Here is a 21442-nt window from a genome sequence, read left to right on the forward strand (position 1 = left end):
GTGGTATGTTATCTCACAGCCAGTAAATGACACAGCCAGAGCTGGAACTCAGATCTTTAGACTCCACATCCAAGTATCTTTTCACATCCCCACACTTGGGAGCAGGATGGGAGAGGTAATGTGTGTAATTTCACTGGTGTAGGAAACTCCTGGGGAGAGAGTCTCCTGCAGATCAGCACCTGCTCTAAAAACTTCAGCATCTTAGCCAAGAAATGCAACCACAGAGAGTCAGAGGCGGCTGAAGTGACTTAAAGCAACTTCCATTCGGTCTTAAGAAGATTACTAGAGGTTCTGGAAGGGTAAACGACTTCCTTCAGTCACTCTGTGCCGGTCTGTTCCTCCTGGCGTGAAGCCGCTCAGCTGCTCTCCCCAGAGAGTCTCTCCTTTCATCCTCCCACATGAGGGAAGGCTCTAAAATAAAGCACAGGCCTCAGAGCAACCCGCTGCCTTTTATTCCTCCTCTTTTCCTTTCTCAGCACCTTAATAGGCACCAGGTCTCTGCTCTGTTCCATGCTGGCCCTGCCCACCATGGCTTCCTACCCTCCTCCCACTGGCTCTAGTTACTCCATGTCTCTTTAGTCCTTCATGGAGTATCCTCCCAACTTGCCCAAGCCTTTCTTTCCACAGTGCAGCCCCTGGACCATTTCTGAGCCATTCAGGACAAATTCAAGATTGCCCCACTGAGGGTTCTTTTAGGCCAATATAATTAAAACATGCATGAGCATGGATAGAAGGGAACAGAACCTTGATGCAGCTGGGACTGTGATCCTGTTGTGTCTGTGCTGATTATGCCCAGTGCTGGAGCTACAGAGTTGAAACAACAACCATCACCCTCAAGGACTTTGTATTTTACTGGCCGGATGGGACACGTCAAAGGACAATTGGATACTCACTTATCCAAAGGGGAAAAAAGATTAAATTAAATATTAACTTTTCCCAAATGAACATAACTTTTGTTAAATCCTTCCATTTTTTTCACATTTATCTCCAAATAGAGTTTTCCTATTTAATGAGACTATCAGTCAAGGGGCTCATTTTCTTTTATGTCACTCACAAATCCTGGTATGCACTAAGTCTCTAATAAAGTCATATTGATGACTGAAGCTGCTCTAGAACTGCAGCATGGATCAAGGATAATGTCTGTTCCTGACTGAGGCAGCATAATGCTCTCCTATGCTCTAGAACTCACAGTATTTTAAAAGCAGGGCCCAGACCCTGAAGATTTCATCTCCCTGACCATCATCAAATAGAGGCAATGTGGAACAGCAGAAAGAGCCAGGGCCTGGAATCAATCGGAGTACGAAACCCACCCCTGGACACCAATTAGCTCCAGAACCTCTTGTGAGCTTTAACTTCACCTGTCAAAGAAGGCTTATAATTCTAGCAATCCCAAGCTCAAAGGGCTGCTGGGAGGCCCAAATATTAGACCCATATATCGTTATTATTACACAATGCCTAATATCATTATTATTTCAGGCAAGTCACTAATAGTGGCAAAAGAATAGTTTTCTGCTCTATATAGCTAGTTAATAGCACTTTTCAAAACAATCTTTGTGAGCTATCAGTGGGGAAATTCCAGTTCCTTCCCTTCCCATTCCCGCAGTGAGGAATAAATAGGACCTATGTATTGGGGGTGACTTTAAAGCAAGACACAGTGGAGGGGGAAGGTAAGAAGTTCAGAGGTTAGTTTTTTAATTCCAATGATTATGTCCCCTTCAAATGAACAACTGCTGAGATCTTGAGAACATTTTGCTTAGGGAACTATCTTCAGATGTCTCATTCTCTTCAATTCCAGTTATTAAACCCCAGGAACATTTATTAAACATGTGCTAAATGGCTGGGAGAGCTACAAAGATGGAAAAACTCTCAGCTCCAAGAGATCACAGTTTAATAGGACACCTGCAGAGATTAAGTAACATGAAGATAGAATGGATCAGGGCAAAGAAGAGATCCAGACAAAGTACCCCAGTAAATCTGAAGAAGGAAAGTGTGCTTTCAGTTTGGAAGGTCAGGAAAGCCTTTGTGGAGAAGGGACATCTGAACAGAATCCTAAAGGAGAAAGGAGATTTCTATAGGTAGAGATGAAATAGAAGTGGAGACCAGGTAGGGGAACAATCTTTGTGAATGGACAGAAGCCGGAGATCATAAAACAAGATTGAGGAACAAATAATGATCCTCTTTCACTAGTTTATGATGTTCTGGAAAGAGAGCACTGAAATAAGGCTGGAAAAGTCAGCAAGATCCAGAATATGGAGAGCTTTGAAGGACAAGTTTGGGGAATTGTAACACTGAGAACAAATCTTCATCGTTGAAGAGTGGATTTGATTTTTGGAAATAGTTAAAAGTCACCTGGGCCCAAGTTTAGGGAATAAGCTGGATGAGCACATGGCATGTTTGTTTGTGGATCATCCCTAATAATAATATTTCTGGTTTACAAAGCATTTTGATAGCCCTTCCCGTAAGGTTGGCATTATTATGCCAACTTAATAAATGAGGAAACAGACTCAGAGACTGGTGAGTACTAGCTAGGAAGTGTTTGAGCCAGAAAGTGAAGGCCCATTTTTCTTTCATTATTTCCTCCTGCACTAGGTTCCATCTAGTCAGAAGTCAGCTGACAGCCAGAAAACTATTCTGTCAGACACCCCTTTGCCTTCTTTCTCCTTTCTGCCCTTCCCTGCCCCCACCTCTGGGTCTTCTGCCTTCCAAGCATCAGCATTTTACTAACTGCCCTGCCCTTCTGCTGCCAGGCTAAGCCCAAACCCTGATCCATTTGGGTCTCGGGATTGGCTGGGGTTTACACAAACATACTTCCATGGGGCTGTCTCATTGCCATGGCTACCCAGTTAGCCATATCCGGGATTCTCCAATACTGAGCACTGATGGCTCTGCCTAGGATTCCCAGGCTGATGGAGAATGATGGGGAAGGGTGTCCTGGGAACTTTCAGAAGCAAGGCAAAATCCCAGGTAAAGCAAAAAGACTCACAGGACTTTTGACCCAATCCCCCTGTTCATATATCTGCGGGAATCAGGTTAGCAGCCTCGGATCAGAAAAACCAAACCGTGAACCTCCTGCCTTCGTAACTGGACTTGGCAAGATTTCTTTCTGACTAATTAGACTAGAAATTCGTGGCACTCTCCTAAAGCCAAAGACCTGGAGGAGAGATTGAGGGAAAGAAGAGCTTAGATGTACCTGGCCCCCTCCTCCCTTTCCAGTTTCTTATGCCTTATTTTCTGACTCATATTCTTCAACCCAATGACCCTGGCCTCTTGGCCATGACCCAAGCAGGACCCTCCATCTCATACTCTGGACATTTTCTGGGTGCTTAGGGAAATCTGGTGTTCACCAAGCTCACCTCCTTCGCACACTTCTTGAAGACAGTCTTCATGTCCTGCAGCTTCTGAACAGCCTGGCAGCCTCAGCCCCTTCCATTTCCTGATACCAAAGTGGCAGAGATGCAGCTCTGAAGACAAAGGTTCACATCCATACCTAATGCACTCTGCCTGAGTCACCTTCATGGGCCTCAGTTCCCTCAGCTATGAAAAAGGGGGTGAGTCCCTTCAGCCTAAGCCAAAGACACTATGATCTGTCCATTTGTGTGGCCAACTTTGCGTTGAATTCACCTCCTTTAGGTATCCTCCCTCACTTCCTTCTTGCTGGGGCCACCATAAGACTCCCCCATGCTTTGGTCTCTGACCAGAAGCTGTAGTCACCATCACCAGTCCTCATTGTGACGACTGCAAGTCAGACAGCAGGAGGTGCCGTAAGGTCATGCCTTTTGTCATTTGGGCAGAGGAAGGCGCAGATTGCTCCAGCGACTTCATCCCTAAGTGACAATGCCTTGTGTTTTCCCATCATTTACCATGAGACAAGCTTCCATTCCACCAGAAGCACATTAATTAAGTCCCTGAACAAGGATCAGACATGGCAAGCAGCAAGAGTTGTTAGTGTTTGTAGGCTGTCTGCAAGATGTGGGATCTTTGGGCCCTCCTTCCTGATGCTCCATCATCACCACAGATGTGAAAAGCGACGTTTGCTCTTGATGACTGTCCAGGAAGAGATATTTGCATCTGGTTCACATGGATTTTCATGACCAAGGAGTGTACTACTTAGTGACCAGTCATCCAGGGAGGAGCGCTCTTCTGTATTTGGCTGGAATGATCTTCAACAGTCTGCCACCAAGCCTGTCTGTACTCGAGGCCTGTCCAGCTTGGCAGGAACTGCCAGAGCTTCCAAAATGTCCACATCAGTCACTGACAGGACAAGATGTAGAGTCAGAACATGACTTTTGTGAGACAGAGAGAGAAGAGGGAGGTAGGGAGGAAGGAAGGGAGAGAGAGAGAGAGAGAGAGAGAGAGAGAGAGAGAGAGAGAGAGAGAGAGAGAGAGAGAGCGCCACAGAGAGACAGAGACAGAGAGAAAGAGAGAGAGAACATGTCTCATAAAGAAGATTCACAATTCATATCCAAGAATTTTCATAGAAAATTAGCCCAAATCTTAGAGTTTGGGGTTTGTTTATTTTTGTTTGTAGGTAATAGAAAGAAATTTCAGGAGGAATAGAGGATTTGATTATGGTAGCTATGAATTTTTTCCTTCTTCAGTTTCATCTCTGGATTTCTTGGCTTCTTTCAAATCTCAATGAAAATCCCATTTTCAGTAGGAAGCCTTTCTCCATCTTGCTAGTGCATTTCCCTGTGATTGTCTGCCATTTATCCTGGATGTATCTTGTTTTTATATAGTTTTTTTTCCTTGTCTCCTTCATTAGATTGAGAGCTCCCAGAGGGTAAGGACTGCTTTTGTTTTTTTTTTGTATCCCCAGCTCTTAACATGATTCCTGGAACAAAACAGGCACTTAAATGTTTGCTGACTTGGTAATTGTGTGAAAGATGAACTAGAGAGGGGAGAATTAGAGAATCTCAGAGACTGAACATACACACACGCATGCACGCGCATGTGGCGCACATGCACACATACTCACACACACACACAGTGGTCTTCATTGGGCTAGATCCTCCCTGAGGAGAGATTCAAAAGAAGAAGACAAAATTATAGTCTCTAAATTGGGAGATCTCAGTGGAAAGCCCCATTCCTACCTGAACAAGAATTTCCCCTACACTCTGTCCCTTATGTGGTGGACTATGTTATATTATGTTACCATAACAAATCATTGCAGCATATTGAAGCTGTAGGTCACTAAAATCTCTTTCAAGTGAACTTGTTGGTGAATCGCGTCCCTTCTTGCTGTACATGGCTGTGGACCCTTTGCTTTATTCGTTTTGTCTTCCAACTTCTCTCATTGGTGTAAAGAAGGGCTGCACTAAACCAATGTCAGAGACCTCTTCCAGCTCTTTATCCTGATGTAGGATTCTTCTCGGCTCTAGTCTAGGAGGGAATTTACAGTCCCTCCTATTCAGTTTAATCTTTTAGGTTTGTCCCAGAGTTCTAGCCTAGCAAGATCTTTTGGGACTCCAGTTCTGCTATCTAATGCAAACAGTATCCCTCCCAGATGGACCGTTATTATCATTATAGGTGCTGAAGGTGCTGCACAGCTGAGATTTTGGACAAGGCTAAGACCTGGTTGAAAGGGAAGATGGACTGGGAGGAATTGAACACACTCTCAGATAAGTCAGCTGCCCAAGTGAAATGTTATTACTCCAGCTTGGTCCAGATAAGGTTTTAATCCTGCCAAATAGAGGAGTTCTGGGGGTCATCTTAAAGGAATTGGACAGGGCAGTCACACTGACCATTCCATTATTTTGCTCAACTTCCAGATGAGTTTGACAGATAAGAATGGAGCAAATGAATTTTCTGATCTCTTGTTTCTAAGGCCCCTTGGATATTCAATGTTCATGACTTTGCATTCTTGGAGTAGACCTAGACTCAGACAGGTGGAGGCAGGTCCTTACTGTGGCCTTCTCTGGCTTATCTTTCTTCTGTTATCTTTGCAATTTCCTAATTAAGCCCAAGCCACAGATGTTAATCTGCCACACCTGGATTTGCAGGGAACAAATTTCCTAAAACTAGGCCACCCATCAATAACCACTGGGAACATACCAGTCCCCTTACAAAGCCAACCTGTATTTCATTATTATTCTGTGAAGTTTCAATAGATCAACAATCTCATTTGTGTGAGCAAGCCCTCATGGAATGCAGATCAAAACCTCTCTATGTCTTGTGTGATTTGCCTATGGGTCTTCCCATAATGCACTGGAGACTTTCCTCTTGTTCTCTTAATATTTCATGGGTACTAGGAAGCACTTCATCTGCCCATCTGTTGTTAACCTTCACTCCTACAACAGGAAACAATCCCCCTCCTTTTCTGTTTTTTGACAACGAGGCAGCATGGTTGAGTAATGAGACAGCCCAGGGGAGCTTGGGGTCTTAAAGATCCGGGTTCATGACTACTCCTGCTACTTGCTAACTTTATATAAATAATTATCTGCATGGCAGTTATTATTAATGCATGTGTCTTTTATGCCATTTCTCAAGTGCAAATCATCAAGATTTCTAAGGATAATCATAATAAAACTTGAAACAGTTTAGGGGAGCAGCAGCAGCAGAAACCATCAGGATAATAAGAGTAGTGAAAAGCAGTGTGAGAACAAAGAGATAACGAATTTCCATATGACTCAGGAAGGCTGAATTCCAGAGGCAGAAATTATATTTATGGAAATTGTGTATATACATATACATATATACACACATATGTGTGTATATAATTATATAATATTAGATATTATAAATACTATATTATATATAAATAGTTATTTTCTTTGTAGCCAAAAATAAAAATACAATTCTAGAACTTAAAGGGCTGCCTATCTACTTGAGAATGATTAAACCAATATAAATAGGAATAGAACAGAATATTGTTGTGCAATAAGAAATGATGAAATGGATAGATTGAAAGAAAACTGGGAAGCGCTCTATGAACTGGTGGAGAGAAATGGAGTAGAACTAGGAAAACAATCTACAGAAAGATAAAAATATTATGCAGAAAAAAATAACTCTAATCTTAGACTTCAGATCTATGTTAGGAAACAAACACAAAAAGACTAAAGATGAAATATCATGTGCTTTGTCAGAGAAGTGCACTCAAAATACAAAAAGAGACATACATTTTTGGATGTGGTCAATGTGGAAATTTGTTTTTATGGAGTATGTGTATTTGTCATGGAGGTTACACAATTGACAGGAAAAGAGAGCGGAGAGAGAGGCAGGGAAAAAGAAGAAGAAGGAAGAGGAGGAGGAGTAGGAGGAGTAAATAATTTCACTCATCTTTCTCCTTTTTTAAATTTTAAAAATGGTTAAGGATACCTTTGGTTTTTCTATCACCTTCATTTCTAATGACAGCACCCTCTCCAAAACCACCCTTTGTAATAAAAACTAAAAATAGAAAGGGAATAAAATAGCCCTACAAATTGCCTTCTATGGAAGATTTCATGCCCACATTCCTTCCACTTTTGCAAAGGGAGAGGAGAAGATACCTTTTTTCAACTCTTCTCCAGGATTGATCTTGGTCATTATAATGAATATCATGCTCTCTTTTGGCTTTTAGTTCTTTCCACTGACATTGTTGTGATCATCATCTCTGTCTGTTTTCCTGAATCTCCTTTCTGCACTGTGCATAGATTACTGTCTTCCCAAGCTTCCCTAGATCCTTCAAATTCATTCTTTCTTATGTCTAAATAATATTCTAATATATTCATGTACCACAATTGGTGTAGCCGTTCCCAATCAATGAACACTTGCTATAAATCCAGTTATTTTCTACAACAAAAAGCATCAGAATTTTGGTATATATATAGGATTTTATTTTTGTCTTTGAACTCCTTGGAATACATGCCTCACAGTATGATCTCTAAATCAAAGGATATGGGCATTTTAATCTGTTTCTAGCATAATTCTAAATTGCTTTCCAAAAAAATTGTACTAAATCATAATTCTGCCACAGTGTATTAGTGTGCCTGCCTGTCCTGTCCAACATTGATCTTTTCCATCTTTTGGCATGTTTGCCTATTTGCCTAAGTAGGTGCAAGGTAAAAACTGAGAGTTGCTTTCATATACATTCCCCTTATTATTAGTGATTTGTAGCAATCTTTTATATGGTTGTTAATATTTTGTAATTCTTCTGATAGTTTGTTCATATCCTTTGACCTCTTGTCCATTGGAAAATATTCTTAACGTTATAGATGCATTAATTACCTAAATATGTTGTTTTTCAGACTTTTATGGGATATTTGATGCAAAGATTATTTTCCCCCAATCTCCCCTTCTTATCCTAGTTGCATTGAATAGGAAAGATGCTACTTGTGAGTGACTTAGTGGCTTGTAGAGACAGACTATCATTTGGAATGAGTGTGTAAATGAATGAATAGGTGAATGAAGGAAATGCATTTATCTAGTGCTTATTTTGTGCCAAGCATTGTACTGGTCGCCTGTACAACAAGTTAATTCTTGGGGACTTACTGATTTTTAGCTTTTGAAACACAGCATATTTTAAGGGAAAGAGTCCTGGTTTACAAGAGTATAGGAATCAGAATTCAAGGCCAAGCTGAGGTTTATTAGCTGCAAGACTGTGGGCAAACAATTTCATGTCCCTAAGAATATTTTCTTACCTAGAACGTGGGGTTATGACAGGAACGTTACCCACCTCACCTGGTGGCTGTGAGGAAAATGCTTTTGAAACCCAGAAATGCTGCAGAAGCTGGATGCCCCTTCCAGCTCTTGATTCTGAGTCTCCAAGTTTCAAGAAAGCAGATTCTGACCCAGCAAAACACATACACATGACAACAATGTGATCATGACTAGAGCTGTCCGACAATGGGCTGGTTTGCCTCAGAAGGGAATGAGCTCTGGGAAGTAGCAAACGGGAGGAGGGATCCTGGGCCTTGAACTGGCAGCCCTCGTTCAGGTCATGGCTCGGATGATCCACGTGGCTCCAACGTCACACTGTCTCACCAAGCCTGCCCCCCATGTCTACCTGCGTCTGATGGGGTCTGTGGACATTTGCGTGCCTTGGAGGGCGACCCCGGTGGCGTTCACTCAAACAGGACGGATGACTTGTCACCGTCACAGAGCCTTATTTCAGTCCATTGCCAACATTGTGGTCCCACCCTTATAAAGCCAGTCTTTGAGGAAGCCCAGTCTCTAGAAATCCACGGCCACAATCCTAGATAATAATCCCACTGGCCTCAGATGGTCACAAGGAGAACCGCCAGGATGGCACCAGACCAGGGCTGTACTGGGAAGACATGCTCAGTGTCTCCAGCAGTCTGAAGGGCTTTCTTCTAGGAGAAAGATTGGATTTTACTTCCGGATTACAGAATTAAAAGCAATGGAAGAAGTTTCAGAGTGGCAGATGTTAGCTAAATTTAAGGAATTATGTCCTAAAATAAGAATGGAATGAGATGTCCCAGGAGATAACTGAGGAATGCATCAGGGGTGATCCTTGCTCAAAGATGGGCTCACCTAGAAAATTTCTGGGGTCCCTGTGAGACCACAATGGTCTCTTTCATGGCTCTGCTTTGGGAAATTCTGGGCAAAGATATGCCTTGGCTGTAAAAAAGATGGGAGAATAAGCAGGATGCAGTAAAAAGAGAACTAGATTTGTTGTCACACACTTGGGTGCTAGTCCCAGGTCTCTCATCACTCATCTGATGATGGTGGAGGCACCAAGGAACTCTGGGTCTTAGTTTCCCCCTCCATAAAAGGAGAGGATTGGACTATATGACCCCTCAGGTTCCTTCCAACTCTGAAACTCTATGGTTAAATCATGCAAACTGAGGCGCCTCCTTTCCCCCTCACCTTCCCTCCTCCTTTTCCTCCAAGAAGAATGATTGGCTATTTTACATGCCTCCTACAGAACAATATTTATAGCAATGGAAAGAAAAATAGTTGGGGAAGGTGGGGAGAGGATGGAATTTAAGCCAACCAATTGTAGCCTGAGAAGGCAGGAGGCCGAGTGTTTTCCTTTGAACTGTCCCATTCTCGATCTTCTCCACTGAGAGAAATCATTTTCCTCCTCCCTATCAGTGCTGTCACAGCCAATGGAAAGAAACACAGAGGAAGGTGGTTCAGGACTCTGGGTTGTTCCAAATGTTTTCACAGTTAGTGGTTGCATCCTGTACATTTCAGAAGATCCAAGTTTCAGGAGGAAATCCCAACACAGATATCCCAGGATTTGTTTGAAAAGACCTTGTTGACTAAAGAGTAGAACCCAAAAATATAACAAACTATTACAGAAAAGATAATAGCAGCTTATGCAACATTTTATGGTTCTAAATCATTTCAATATCATCTTATTGGATCCTTCCAACAAACCTATTTAACAAGTATTGTTATTTCTGCTCCACAAATGAGAAAACAGAGATTCACAGAGTTGCAAGAGACCTTTTAGATCCTTCAGCCCAAATTGTACAGAAATCCCATTCCTCAAAATCCTCAACCAGAGGCAGTGTGGCTACTGGATAGAGTAAGGAACGGGAGTAAAGAAAATCTGGCTTTGAATTCTATCCCAGCACTCACTAGTGTGTAACCCTGGAGGCATTATCCAGGTGAGAGGAGGTGATTAGGCAAGTGCAGAGGAGGAAATGAGTGTGAGAGATGGCTACAGGGCAAGGTTCAGGTCAAAATCAGTGGACAGTGCAGAAAAGTCAGACAGGGATTAAAGAGCCTGAAGAGATGGGAGTTAGCAGTAACTCCTGTGTGCAGAGTGCTGTTTATGACACAGTCCCTTCCTCTCCAGAATTCACATTCTAGCACACTAATTCTGAGTTATAATTCACAATATAAGTATATTAAAACATGCACTGTGCCATGTGGAATCTGAGAGGAGAGGTCATTAGTGATCTGGTGATGAGATGATGGAGAAAGCCTCCTGAAGAAGGGCCTTTGATCTGAACTTTAAAAGCAGGATGGGAATTCAGCAGGTGAAGTCTTCCCTAAACATAATGATCTCTCTCTCTCTCTCTCTCCTTTCTTTCTCTTCTCTCTTTTTCTATGTCTCTGTCTCTGTCTCTTTCTTTCTTCTTCCTTCTCTCCCTCCTTCTCTGTCTCTCTTTATCTGTCTTTCTGACTCTTCCCTCTTCCCCCCTCTCTTTCTGCTTTTATCTCTGTATGTCTCTTTTGTATCTGTCTCTTTATTTCAGCCTTTATCTTTCTCTTTCTTCCTGTTTCTCTCTGTACCTCTCTGTCTCTCTCCCTCTCTTTCCTTCCTTCCTTTCCTCTCTACCCTCCCTAATTCCTTTTCTTACTTCCCCTCTGGTTCTCATTTTCTATTTCACCTTTTTGGACCTTGTTATAAGATCTTCTATTACTCTCTTTTTCAGTCTGTATCTTTTCTCTCTATGCTACAAGTTTCTTGAGGACAGGGATCTACAACACAGTACTTTGGGCATAAATGCTAAATGAGATATAATTTGATCCATGATAAAGAGCAGTTCCATGTCTGACAGCCACAAAAAGCTAAGACTGCATTTCTAGACTGAATTCTGCATTGTGATTAAAGTTATGAAGTCAGTGGTACAAATTGAAAGTACTGAAACTTGGGTCTTCTGATTATCGGACTAGCACCCTTCCATCATAGTGCTTCTTATCTTGTTCCTACCTGGAGATATTTGAAAGTCTAACTTCACAAAGTAATATAAGCTGAACATATCCTATGTACATACTTGTAATTCAGTAACAATTTGATGAGTGAATTAAGAAAAAAATTATTTATCTAAATTGCTTCTACAGTATCTGAGGTCTTCAACTTCCAGTGCAGGAACACACAAAAGATAGAAAAAGTCTCTGAAGATTTTGAGCTAGAAACCCTGGGCTCACTTTTTGCTTTGCTACATCCTGGTAGAGTAACGGTAGCCAGCCCATCCCATTCTCTGAACCTCAGTTTCTTACTCTGTATAATCATGTGATGGGTTCTATATCTCCTTTCAGCTTTGACATTCTTTGATTCTGAGCAACACCCCTCCAACAAACACACCCAACAGAAAAAGATACTGCAGAGAGAAGGGGGCCAAACTAAAACCACAGAAAAGGGGGTGGCCATAAAGTGGAGAGGGGCTGACTTTTATTCAGAGAATGTGTCTGCAGCCTTGGCTTTCCCAGTGAAGCTCAGAGAATGTCCTCCTAGTAAGCTGGGAAGGCACTGAGTGCCAGTGTGATGAGAAAGGTTGGCCAACATCACCATCCCCTTCTGGTACTTCAGAAGACTAACTGGAACCGTGCTGTGTTTCCTGGAGCTGCCTGGGGTGGCAAAGTAAGCAGCTCCTGCAAACATTTGCCACTTCTGGGATTAGACAGAAGATCCACAGTTCCTGATCCTGCCTGAGACTAGAACCCAGGTCTCGGGAATCTTAGACAAATGTATTTCCCACTATTGTACTACTTTGCCTCAGCAAAGCTTACCCACTAACTTTGGAACTCACGATCACTTGTTCCCAAGTCACTGATTCTGGAGAAATCAGAGAAGGCCACAAAATGTGATTTCTGTTCTGCTCTCCTGGGACTCATCCATGAAACGCAGTGATTATACTTGATCTTGTGAGGCTGGAGAGCTGGTGCTAGGGCGGGGGAGGCACATTTCATACATGCCTGTTTTGTTGTTGTTGTTGTTGTTGTTGTTGTTTTTTAAGTTTGTTTTTGCTGAGGCAATTGGGGTTAAATGACTTGCCCAGAGTCACACAGCCAAGAAGTGTTAAGTGTCTGAGGCTAGATTTGTCCTCAGGTCCTCATGACTCCAGAGCCAGTGCTCTATCCCCATATCGGTTTTTCCCATGAACTGACTTTTCCTTTGTCCCCTGCAGACATTGATGAGTGCTTGGTGAACAGCGGAGGGTGTGACCATTTCTGTAGGAACACGGTGGGAAGCTTTGAATGCAGCTGCCAGAAGGGCTATAAGCTACTAACAGATGAACGGACCTGTCAAGGTAATTCTTCCTAAAGTCCCCCTTCTATTATCTGCTCCCCTATATGCTGGCAGTTCTGAAGAGAGAACTAAGGCACTCTAGTGTTGGGGGTGGCTCTTGTAGTAATGAATCAAAGAGAAAAGACCCCAGAGACCATTAGCTTTGGAACAAGAGAGTGCCTTCGAGATCACCTAATCCAGCCCCTCACTTCAGAGAACAAAATTGAGAGCAAGAGAAAAGCAATGGCTTGGCCAAGATCACAGCCTGAGTGAATGGCGGAGGCAGCCTCTGCCCGAGAGGCACAGGCCACAAATGGCCACAGTTGTAAGGAGGGCTGAGACCTCTGGATGTGGAGGGCAGCCTCTGGTTTTACAGCAGTTCTGTGACTTCGTGCCTCTGGGATCTGAGGCCCCCCTGGCCGTCTCTACTTCTTCACCTCTGAGGGATTTGAACAAGGAAGGTCAAAGATCCCTGAGAAGGTGGCCCAAGTATTCGCCCCATTTGGCACAAGGATCAGAACCAACTGAATGTAGAAAGCTCTTGGCAAACCTCTAAATGTTGGAATCCTTACTAACTGCTAACTAATTAGAGTTGATCTAATCTTACAAGAAGATGTTTTGGGCAGAACCTGAAACAAGGTACTAAGTAGAACTAAGTTCAATGAGTTCACACCTCCCTTGAAGCTCGTTGGGCCAGAGAGCACTATGGGAGAAAACCCATAATCCCTCTCTCTCGTATCCCACAATTCCTCCCTCTTGGATAAAAGAAACAGACAGAAGCTCTGTCAGATTTCAGTAGAGTTACGCCAGAAGCCCTCTCTCCGAGGCAAGGCAGAATATTTTCCACTTGGCTGGCTGGTGGCAGAAGTGTTCTTCGGAGAGAGGAAGACGCTACAAGTCGAGATTTCACCGGAATGACATGAAGACTGGAGCTGGCTGGAGGCTGAAGAAAGCAGAGGCAGAGGCTGAAGGACCAGACCTTTGGATTTAAAGACATTTGGAGAGAGCTCTTGGAACCAAGCAGAGAGATAGGTCTCTAAGCTAACCGGGCTATATTGGAGATATTAAAAGATCTGAACTTTTATCTCCTGGCTGCGTTTTAAGAAGAAAAAGCTCACCACATTTTGGCGCCCTGAACGTGGGACAAACAGACCCCTCAGTGGATTTCAGTGGAAAAGCTACGATCCTGATTCAAGTGGAAAAGCCTCTGATCCTGATCCAGTGGAAAAAACTTCAACCCAGAAATTAGGGTGAGTGCAACAAAGAAATTTTGTTAGAAGAGTTAAAGTAGAATTTCAGCTAAGATGGGACAGATATTTAGAAAACAGTCTGTTTCTGTTCAAGGAAAATGTTTAGAGAGCATTGTCAAAATTATGGAAAGCCAAGGTTTAATTATAAGTTTACAGCAAATCACTGAACTTTTACAAACTGTAAAGGACATATGTCCTTGTTTCTCTCTTGATAAGGAATTAGATCTAAATGAATGGAAATTGGTTGGAGAGGATCTTTGTCAATTCTATGATAAAAATGGGCCTAACTCAATAATTAATACATATAATGTAATACAATTGGCTATAAGAAGTTATTTAAGTGATAGAATGATGAAAAGGAAAGTACAGGAGGAAAAATTGCCAACTTTACTAGGTGAAAAGGAGGACGAATCAGATGAGAATGGAGTTAATTACAATTCTGAGTATGATACTTCACAGAAGGAGGAATTAGGTGATTCCACATCTCATGACCCTCCCCCCGCAATTAACCCTTCATGGGTAGAACAAGGGGGAGGGAGAGAGACAGAAACACAGTCAGCTTCTCCTGTAAAGCAGAATTTGACAAGATTAGAAAAAGCATTAATTAAAGCAAAAAATGAAGGAGAAGATATATCTGATTTTATAAATGCATATCCTGTGATTGAAGAGCTCAACTCCTCAGGTCAAAAAGAGAGAAAATACACTGCTTTTAATTTGGGAAAAATTAAAGATTTGAAAAAGGGTTGCACTCTTTATGGGCTACATCATCTTATGTGAAGATGTTACTAGATAATTTGTCTTATGAAATCCTAACCCCGAATGACTGGAAATCCATCACTAAAACATGTCTTGAACCAGGACAAAATTTATTGTGGCTTTCAGAGTTTCATGAATTATGTAGGATTCAAGCCAATGCAAGAGGCAAACAGGAGCTATTGTACAAGTTGCTTTTGACCAACTAGCTGGTGAAGGTCAGTATGCAGAGAGTTCAGAACAGATTTATTATCCCATAACAGTGTATGAGCAAATTTCTAAGGCTGCAATAAAAGCTTGGAATTCTCTCCCTGGACAGAAAGATGGAAATAATGCTTTCACAAAAATAGAGCAAGGTCCCAATGAACCTTTTGCAGATTTTGTGGGACGTTTACAAACAGCTGTAATAAGAACCATTGGAAATAATGCAGCCACAGAAATAATGACTAGACATTTGGCTAAGGAAAATGCCAATGAGGTTTGCAAGAGAATTATATGGGGGCTAGACAAAAATGCTTCTTTAGAGGAGATCATTAGATGCTGTGCCACAGTGGGCACAAATGCTTATTATGCCCAGACTATGATGAACATGAAAAGACAAGGTCCTTCTTGGCAGAGGAATTCTAGAGAAACCCGTCGATGTTTTCAGTGCAGAAAAATTGGACATTTGAGAGCTCATTGTAGATATGGAGATAGAGTGAGAAGACAGGGTGAGAGAAAACCCAAAACCCCATGTCCAAAATGTAACCGAGGCTTTCATTGGGCCTCTAAATGTATATTGACCCAGAAGAATGAGAGGCAGGGCCCAGCTCCAAAGTATCAATCAAAGGACAGGTGGGGCATGATAGCAGCTGAGGTTACACCCAGAGAGACTTTAGAAATTCAGAACTCTGATGTCATCAACCAACAGAAAAGCAATCAGGATTACAGTTGGGAAGAATACAGGCCTTTTAAGACAACAAGACAATATCCAATGCAAACAGCTCCAATGTAATTACCAGATGATGAGGAGAAATCCCAAAAGTGGTAAATAGAAGAGAATTAGATAGGTTAAGTGCTTGGGGAAGAGGATCTGCTTATATTTCCACAGATGAAGAAAGAATCAGATGGCTGACAATGAGACTGTCAAAAGGATTCTTAAAATCTTCAGAAATCATTGGGTTCCCTGAGATGAAAAATTGTTGATGAGACTTTTTGCAGTACTTCAGAGCTTACAGGAATTATTAGATTCCTGGCACATGAACTAATGGACAATGGATTCCTTATGGACTATTTCTAGGACTTATGGACATTTGTAAATTTTCAGGTCGATTTATGTTGTTACATTACTACTAGCCTGTGTTATATTACTATGTGCTTATGTATTTTAAGCAATTGCAAGAATCATTGGATTTCTTGAGATGAAAGATTGTTGATGAGACTTTTGCAGTAGTTAAAATTTTCATGTTGATTCATGTTATTTGTTACATTACCACTAGCCTGTGTTATATTGCTGTGTGCTTTTGTAAATTATGTATAATGCCTCCCATATTGATGGATTTATGTATACCATGTATATCTGTTACAAAGTTCTGGCCCATATTGATGGATTTATGTGTACCCCTTCAGAAACCCCCTATGTTTAAAACAAAAGAAAGGGGGAGATGTTGGAATCCTTACTAACTGCTAACTAATTAGAGTTGATCTAATCTTACAAGAAGATGTTTTGGGCAGAACCTGAAACAAGGTACTAAGTAGAACTAAGTTCAATGAGTTCACACCTCCCTTGAAGCTCGTTGGGCCAGAGAGCACTATGGGAGAAAACCCATAATCCCTCTCTCTCGTATCCCACAATTCCTCCCTCTTGGATAAAAGAAACAGACAGAAGCTCTGTCAGATTTCAGTAGAGTTACGCCAGAAGCCCTCTCTCCGAGGCAAGGCAGAATATTTTCCACTTGGCTGGCTGGTGGCAGAAGTGTTCTTCGGAGAGAGGAAGACGCTACAAGTCGAGATTTCACCGGAATGACATGAAGACTGGAGCTGGCTGGAGGCTGAAGAAAGCAGAGGCAGAGGCTGAAGGACCAGACCTTTGGATTTAAAGACATTTGGAGAGAGCTCTTGGAACCAAGCAGAGAGATAGGTCTCTAAGCTAACCGGGCTATATTGGAGATATTAAAAGATCTGAACTTTTATCTCCTGGCTGCGTTTTAAGAAGAAAAAGCTCACCACATCTAAAGATGGCCTACGGATCTGCAATTATCATGACTCCTAATCTAATTTCCAGTTGTGACTATGAAGCTGGTTAGAAGTGACTTAAAAGTCCTTGTCACTTAGCTCCAGGCTCAGGGGGTGATCTGAGTTGTCAGCCTACATAGTATAGAGTCCCTTCTTGCTATATGAAGGTCTGAAGTTTGTCAGGAGACCCTCGTTCATTTTCACTACCTCAGGAATAATAACTGAGAGCCCTGGGCATTTTACAAAGTTCTTTTCATACCACGGCCCATTTCTTACAAAAATGCTTAGTCCAGAAAGTCACAGCACTTTAGAAGTGTACTAAAGTTTTAATTTCTTCCCCCCCCACCCCATCCCTGCTGCAGACCTCCAGGCTAAACCTTTCCAATTCCTCCAATTATTTCCTCAAGCCGAGTCCTGCTGACTGACAATCCCTAGTGGCCCTCTACTTTACTCATGTTCTTCCTCAATTGGAACCCTGACTTAGGAGGGGGATATGTCATCAGATTTGTTACAGAGCACGTTCTTTTTCAAGTATATCTGGCATTAGGAGGCTCCTAGGACATTTACATTACTGACATGGGAAGATTTTCATGCTCTAGAAATCCATCATTTTCATGTTTTACTTTATCCTGTTGCTTTTGGTTTACCATTATTTTCCTTTTATTTTATGGAGGGGGGAAAAACAACTTTGATCTCCAATGAATAAATGGGAAGAAATATTTTCACCAACATCTAGGATGGCAAGAGATTCTGGGTCCAGGGTTAAAAGGGGCCACTAGTCAACAATTCTGAGATGTTAGCCTCTTAAAGAATGGGGACCTTTAGCTGTTTACCAATTTCATCTTCCTAGTGTTCAAAGCCCTCCACAATTTAGATTCATCCTATCTCCATCCAGTCTCATTTTATATTATTTAACCTACTCTTATGTTCTAGCCAAATTAGACTCCTAGCTATTCTCTGAATTCATTCTGCCAACCCCTATTTATATGCATTATTCTAACCCTCCCCATGTTTAGAATATATTCCCTCTTCATCTCTACCTATTGAAATTCTTCTCTTCCTTCAAGTCCCAGTTCTTAGATCCCTCCTTCCTTAAAGCTTTTTCCTTTAAAATTTTTTATTTTTAATTGAATTTGTAATATGTTAAATCCCATAACAATATTATTACATAGCTCTGTGAACTGTAAGTACTTAATAAGCATTACTGAAATGAACTGAATTTAATTGCTTGAGATTACTTGCCCTATCTCATCCCCTACCCACACTACCCAGAACTTCCTCCTTACTGAAAAGCTCCTTAGAAATAGCCCCTTAGGGTCAGGCACTGTCCTGTGCCCAACCCACGGCCCTCGACACAAGGAAAGGGTCTGTTTGACCACTGGATTGACCTCCCTCTCCCCCAGCTATTCTCTGGTGGAAGCCATCAGGCTCCTGTCCAGCTGCTGTTTTTTGACATCTCTTTAACAAGAAGGGGCTACAATCAGTCAGCTTGGGGTGTCTTCCAGTCTTGGGCTGCCTCAGGACAGCGGGCAAAACTGGTATTAATGGCTAAAGAGCGCCAGCTTGTGGCAGCAAGGGAGCATTGGCTCACTCGTTTCCTTAAAACAAAATCTAGACATTGCACTCTCAGCATGTCTTTGGATTCACGGAAATCCAAGGTTTATATTGTGAAAGGGCTTGTAAAAACCATCTAGTCCGACCCCTTCTTTTTACAGTTGGGGAAACAGAGGCCCAGAGGTAGAGCGTCAGAACCAGAACTCAAAAAACCTCTCATTATACTGCAACTTTCTCAATAATGGTCTTTAAAACAAATGACATTTGGCATGGTACCAAGAATGAGTTCTTTGCTTACCACCAGGGAAAACTCTGGACAAGGCACTTCTCGAGGATTTTCAATTTGCTCCACAGATGGAGAAATAGATAGATAGTAGACAGACAGATAGACAGACAGGTAGCTAGGTAGGTAGCTAGGTAGTCAGCTAGGTAGGTAAGTACGTGGGTAACTAGGTAGGTAGATGATAGAGACATGTGTAAGACAAATAGCCTTAGTTAGAATTTACTTAGATCTTAGCAAAACTTTTATTCAAATATTTCATTCTATTCTTGTGGATAAAATAGAGAGATATGAACCAGATGAGACACATCAAACAAGCCATAGTCTACGACACTCCAGAGTGTGGCCCAATCCAGATTAAACTGAGGAATACTTAACAAACTGGGAACTACTCAAAAAAATAAATAAAAATACAACAAAACCAGGTCACAGGACATTTGACAATTAAGCCAATATACACCTGCCATAGGGATCCTTATATGGGAATTAGTGGCCCCAGACCACATTGAACTAGATAGCAATACAATCATATGGATTTGGCATTGATGGGATGACCAGAATCAAAAATCAGATTTTAATGATTTTATGTTTTTGTGGCAGGAGGCCCCAAGGATTAGTCTCAGGTTGCTGTTTGACATTTTTATGGATGACTCAGATAAATGAACAGATGTCATGCTCATCAAATTAGCAAATGACAAAAGCTTGAGTATGGGGGGGAATGGGAAGGGAGTAAGCTAATACACTAGATGGCAATCAGGTTCCAAAAGGATCTTGACAGGCTACTAGGTAAGACTCACCAAGCAATAACTTCAGAGCCAAATACAGTCTTGTTTGTTGACTCAAGCTAAAACTGGCTTTTAATTTTTTACACTTAGGTACAAAAAAAATCAGCTTTACAGGAGAAGGCCTGGATAGACATCAGTAGTTCTGAAAAAGATCTGGGAGTTTTGGTGGCCAGCAAGAGCTCAATATGATGAGTTAGCAGTGGGCTGTGACTAGCACAAAAACTAATAAAATCATGGACAGAACTTCCAGGAAAATGGAGGTAATATTCCCACTGAGCTCTGCCTTTGTCAGTCCACATCTTTAGCATATATTTCAGGTCTGGGTAACAAGGCTTTATAAAACTAAAAACTAGAAAATCTAGTGTCTAAAAGAAGACTATCATGACAGTGAAGGACCATTGAAAATCTGATAAAGAACCTGGACATAATTAACCTGGGGAAGAGAAGGATTAGGATTATGGAAACTATCTTCAAGTATTTGAAGAAATGCTACATGGAGTTGAGATTCAGTTTGTTCTTTTTGGCAGAATCAGCAGCAGTAGGAAGAAATTGTAAAGAGGGAATCTTAGATATGATATCAGTAGAAACTTTAGAACAATGAGAGCTATTAGACAGCAAGTAGAATTACTTTCCTCCAGAGGGATGGATCATCCTCCTTAAGGAGAGTCTGGACCATTTGTCAGGTGTGTTGATGGAGCGGAGCTTCCTTTAGCGCATGAATTAAAACCGACCATCTCCTTCCAATTCTCCAATTCTGCAAGTGTGTGAAGGTCTTTTCCAGTTCCAAATCTATTGTTCTGCATATTATCATAGCAAGTAGTCTGAAATCTGGACAATTCCAAATCCAAAGTTGGATGAGCAGCCTGATTTTTGACAATCTGCACTGACACCTAGTGGCTGAATTTCTGAACATCTGAACATCCAATTCAACATACTTGGGTGTCTACTATATGCAAGCCAGTGGGAAGGAATTGCAAGGTGGGAAGAGTGGGAGGTACAGAAAACTGATTTCAGCTGGACAGAACTTCCCCCTGAGAGATGCTCAGCAATGCAGTGGATTGCCCAAGACTCTGTCACTGGAATTCTTCAAGGAGTTTAAAGCCAGCATCTTTTTGGCTGGCCACTTTCACTACTCCAATCAATCCCCAGTTGCTGAAGGGATCTCCATAAAGGGCAAGTCTGCAGTCTCACTCTGTTGGCCCCCTAAAAAAAAACCCCATCTCCTGTCCCCAAGCCTTTGCATTGGCCATGCTGGAAGGCTCTCCTTCCTCATTTCTACCTCCTGAAATCCCTCATTTCCTTAAAAACTCAACTCCAACCCCACCATGAAGTTTTTCCTGTTCTCCCAGCTACCAGTGCCTGCCAAAATTATGCAGTATTCATTTTGTACATATTCTGCATATGCTTATGCATGTACATAATTTCTCACCAATTTGAATGTAAGCTCCATAAGGGCAAGGATTTTTTCATTTTGCATTTGTATTCCCAGAACTTAGCACAGTGCCTGGAATACAGTAGGTGTTTAATAAATGCTTGTTGTTTGATGGCTCTTTAACCATGAGAGGATTCCTGCTCAGGTAGAGGTTAGACCAGGTACCTTCAATTCCCATCCTACTCTGAAACTTGATGAAAACCTGAGTATCTAAGAAGTTGTCCTATGGAGGACAATTAGATCAATGAAGAAATGTTAGAAGGAAGAACA

General features: G+C 41.8%; 1 protein-coding gene across 2 annotated transcripts in view; it reads left to right on the top strand.

Moving 5' to 3' along the window:
- SCUBE1 (signal peptide, CUB domain and EGF like domain containing 1) overlaps positions 1–21442 on the top strand; it is a 221684-nt gene that overhangs the window by 160263 nt on the left and 39979 nt on the right. For both annotated transcript variants that reach the window (XM_051962306.1, XM_051962305.1), the window contains one exon: positions 12804–12926. In XM_051962306.1, the coding sequence (XP_051818266.1) occupies positions 12804–12926 (123 nt within the window). The remainder of the gene's footprint in view (positions 1–12803; positions 12927–21442) is intronic.

The sequence above is a fragment of the Antechinus flavipes genome, chromosome 5 (genome assembly GCF_016432865.1).
Source record: "Antechinus flavipes isolate AdamAnt ecotype Samford, QLD, Australia chromosome 5, AdamAnt_v2, whole genome shotgun sequence".
NCBI classification, from domain to species: Eukaryota; Metazoa; Chordata; class Mammalia; order Dasyuromorphia; family Dasyuridae; genus Antechinus; species Antechinus flavipes.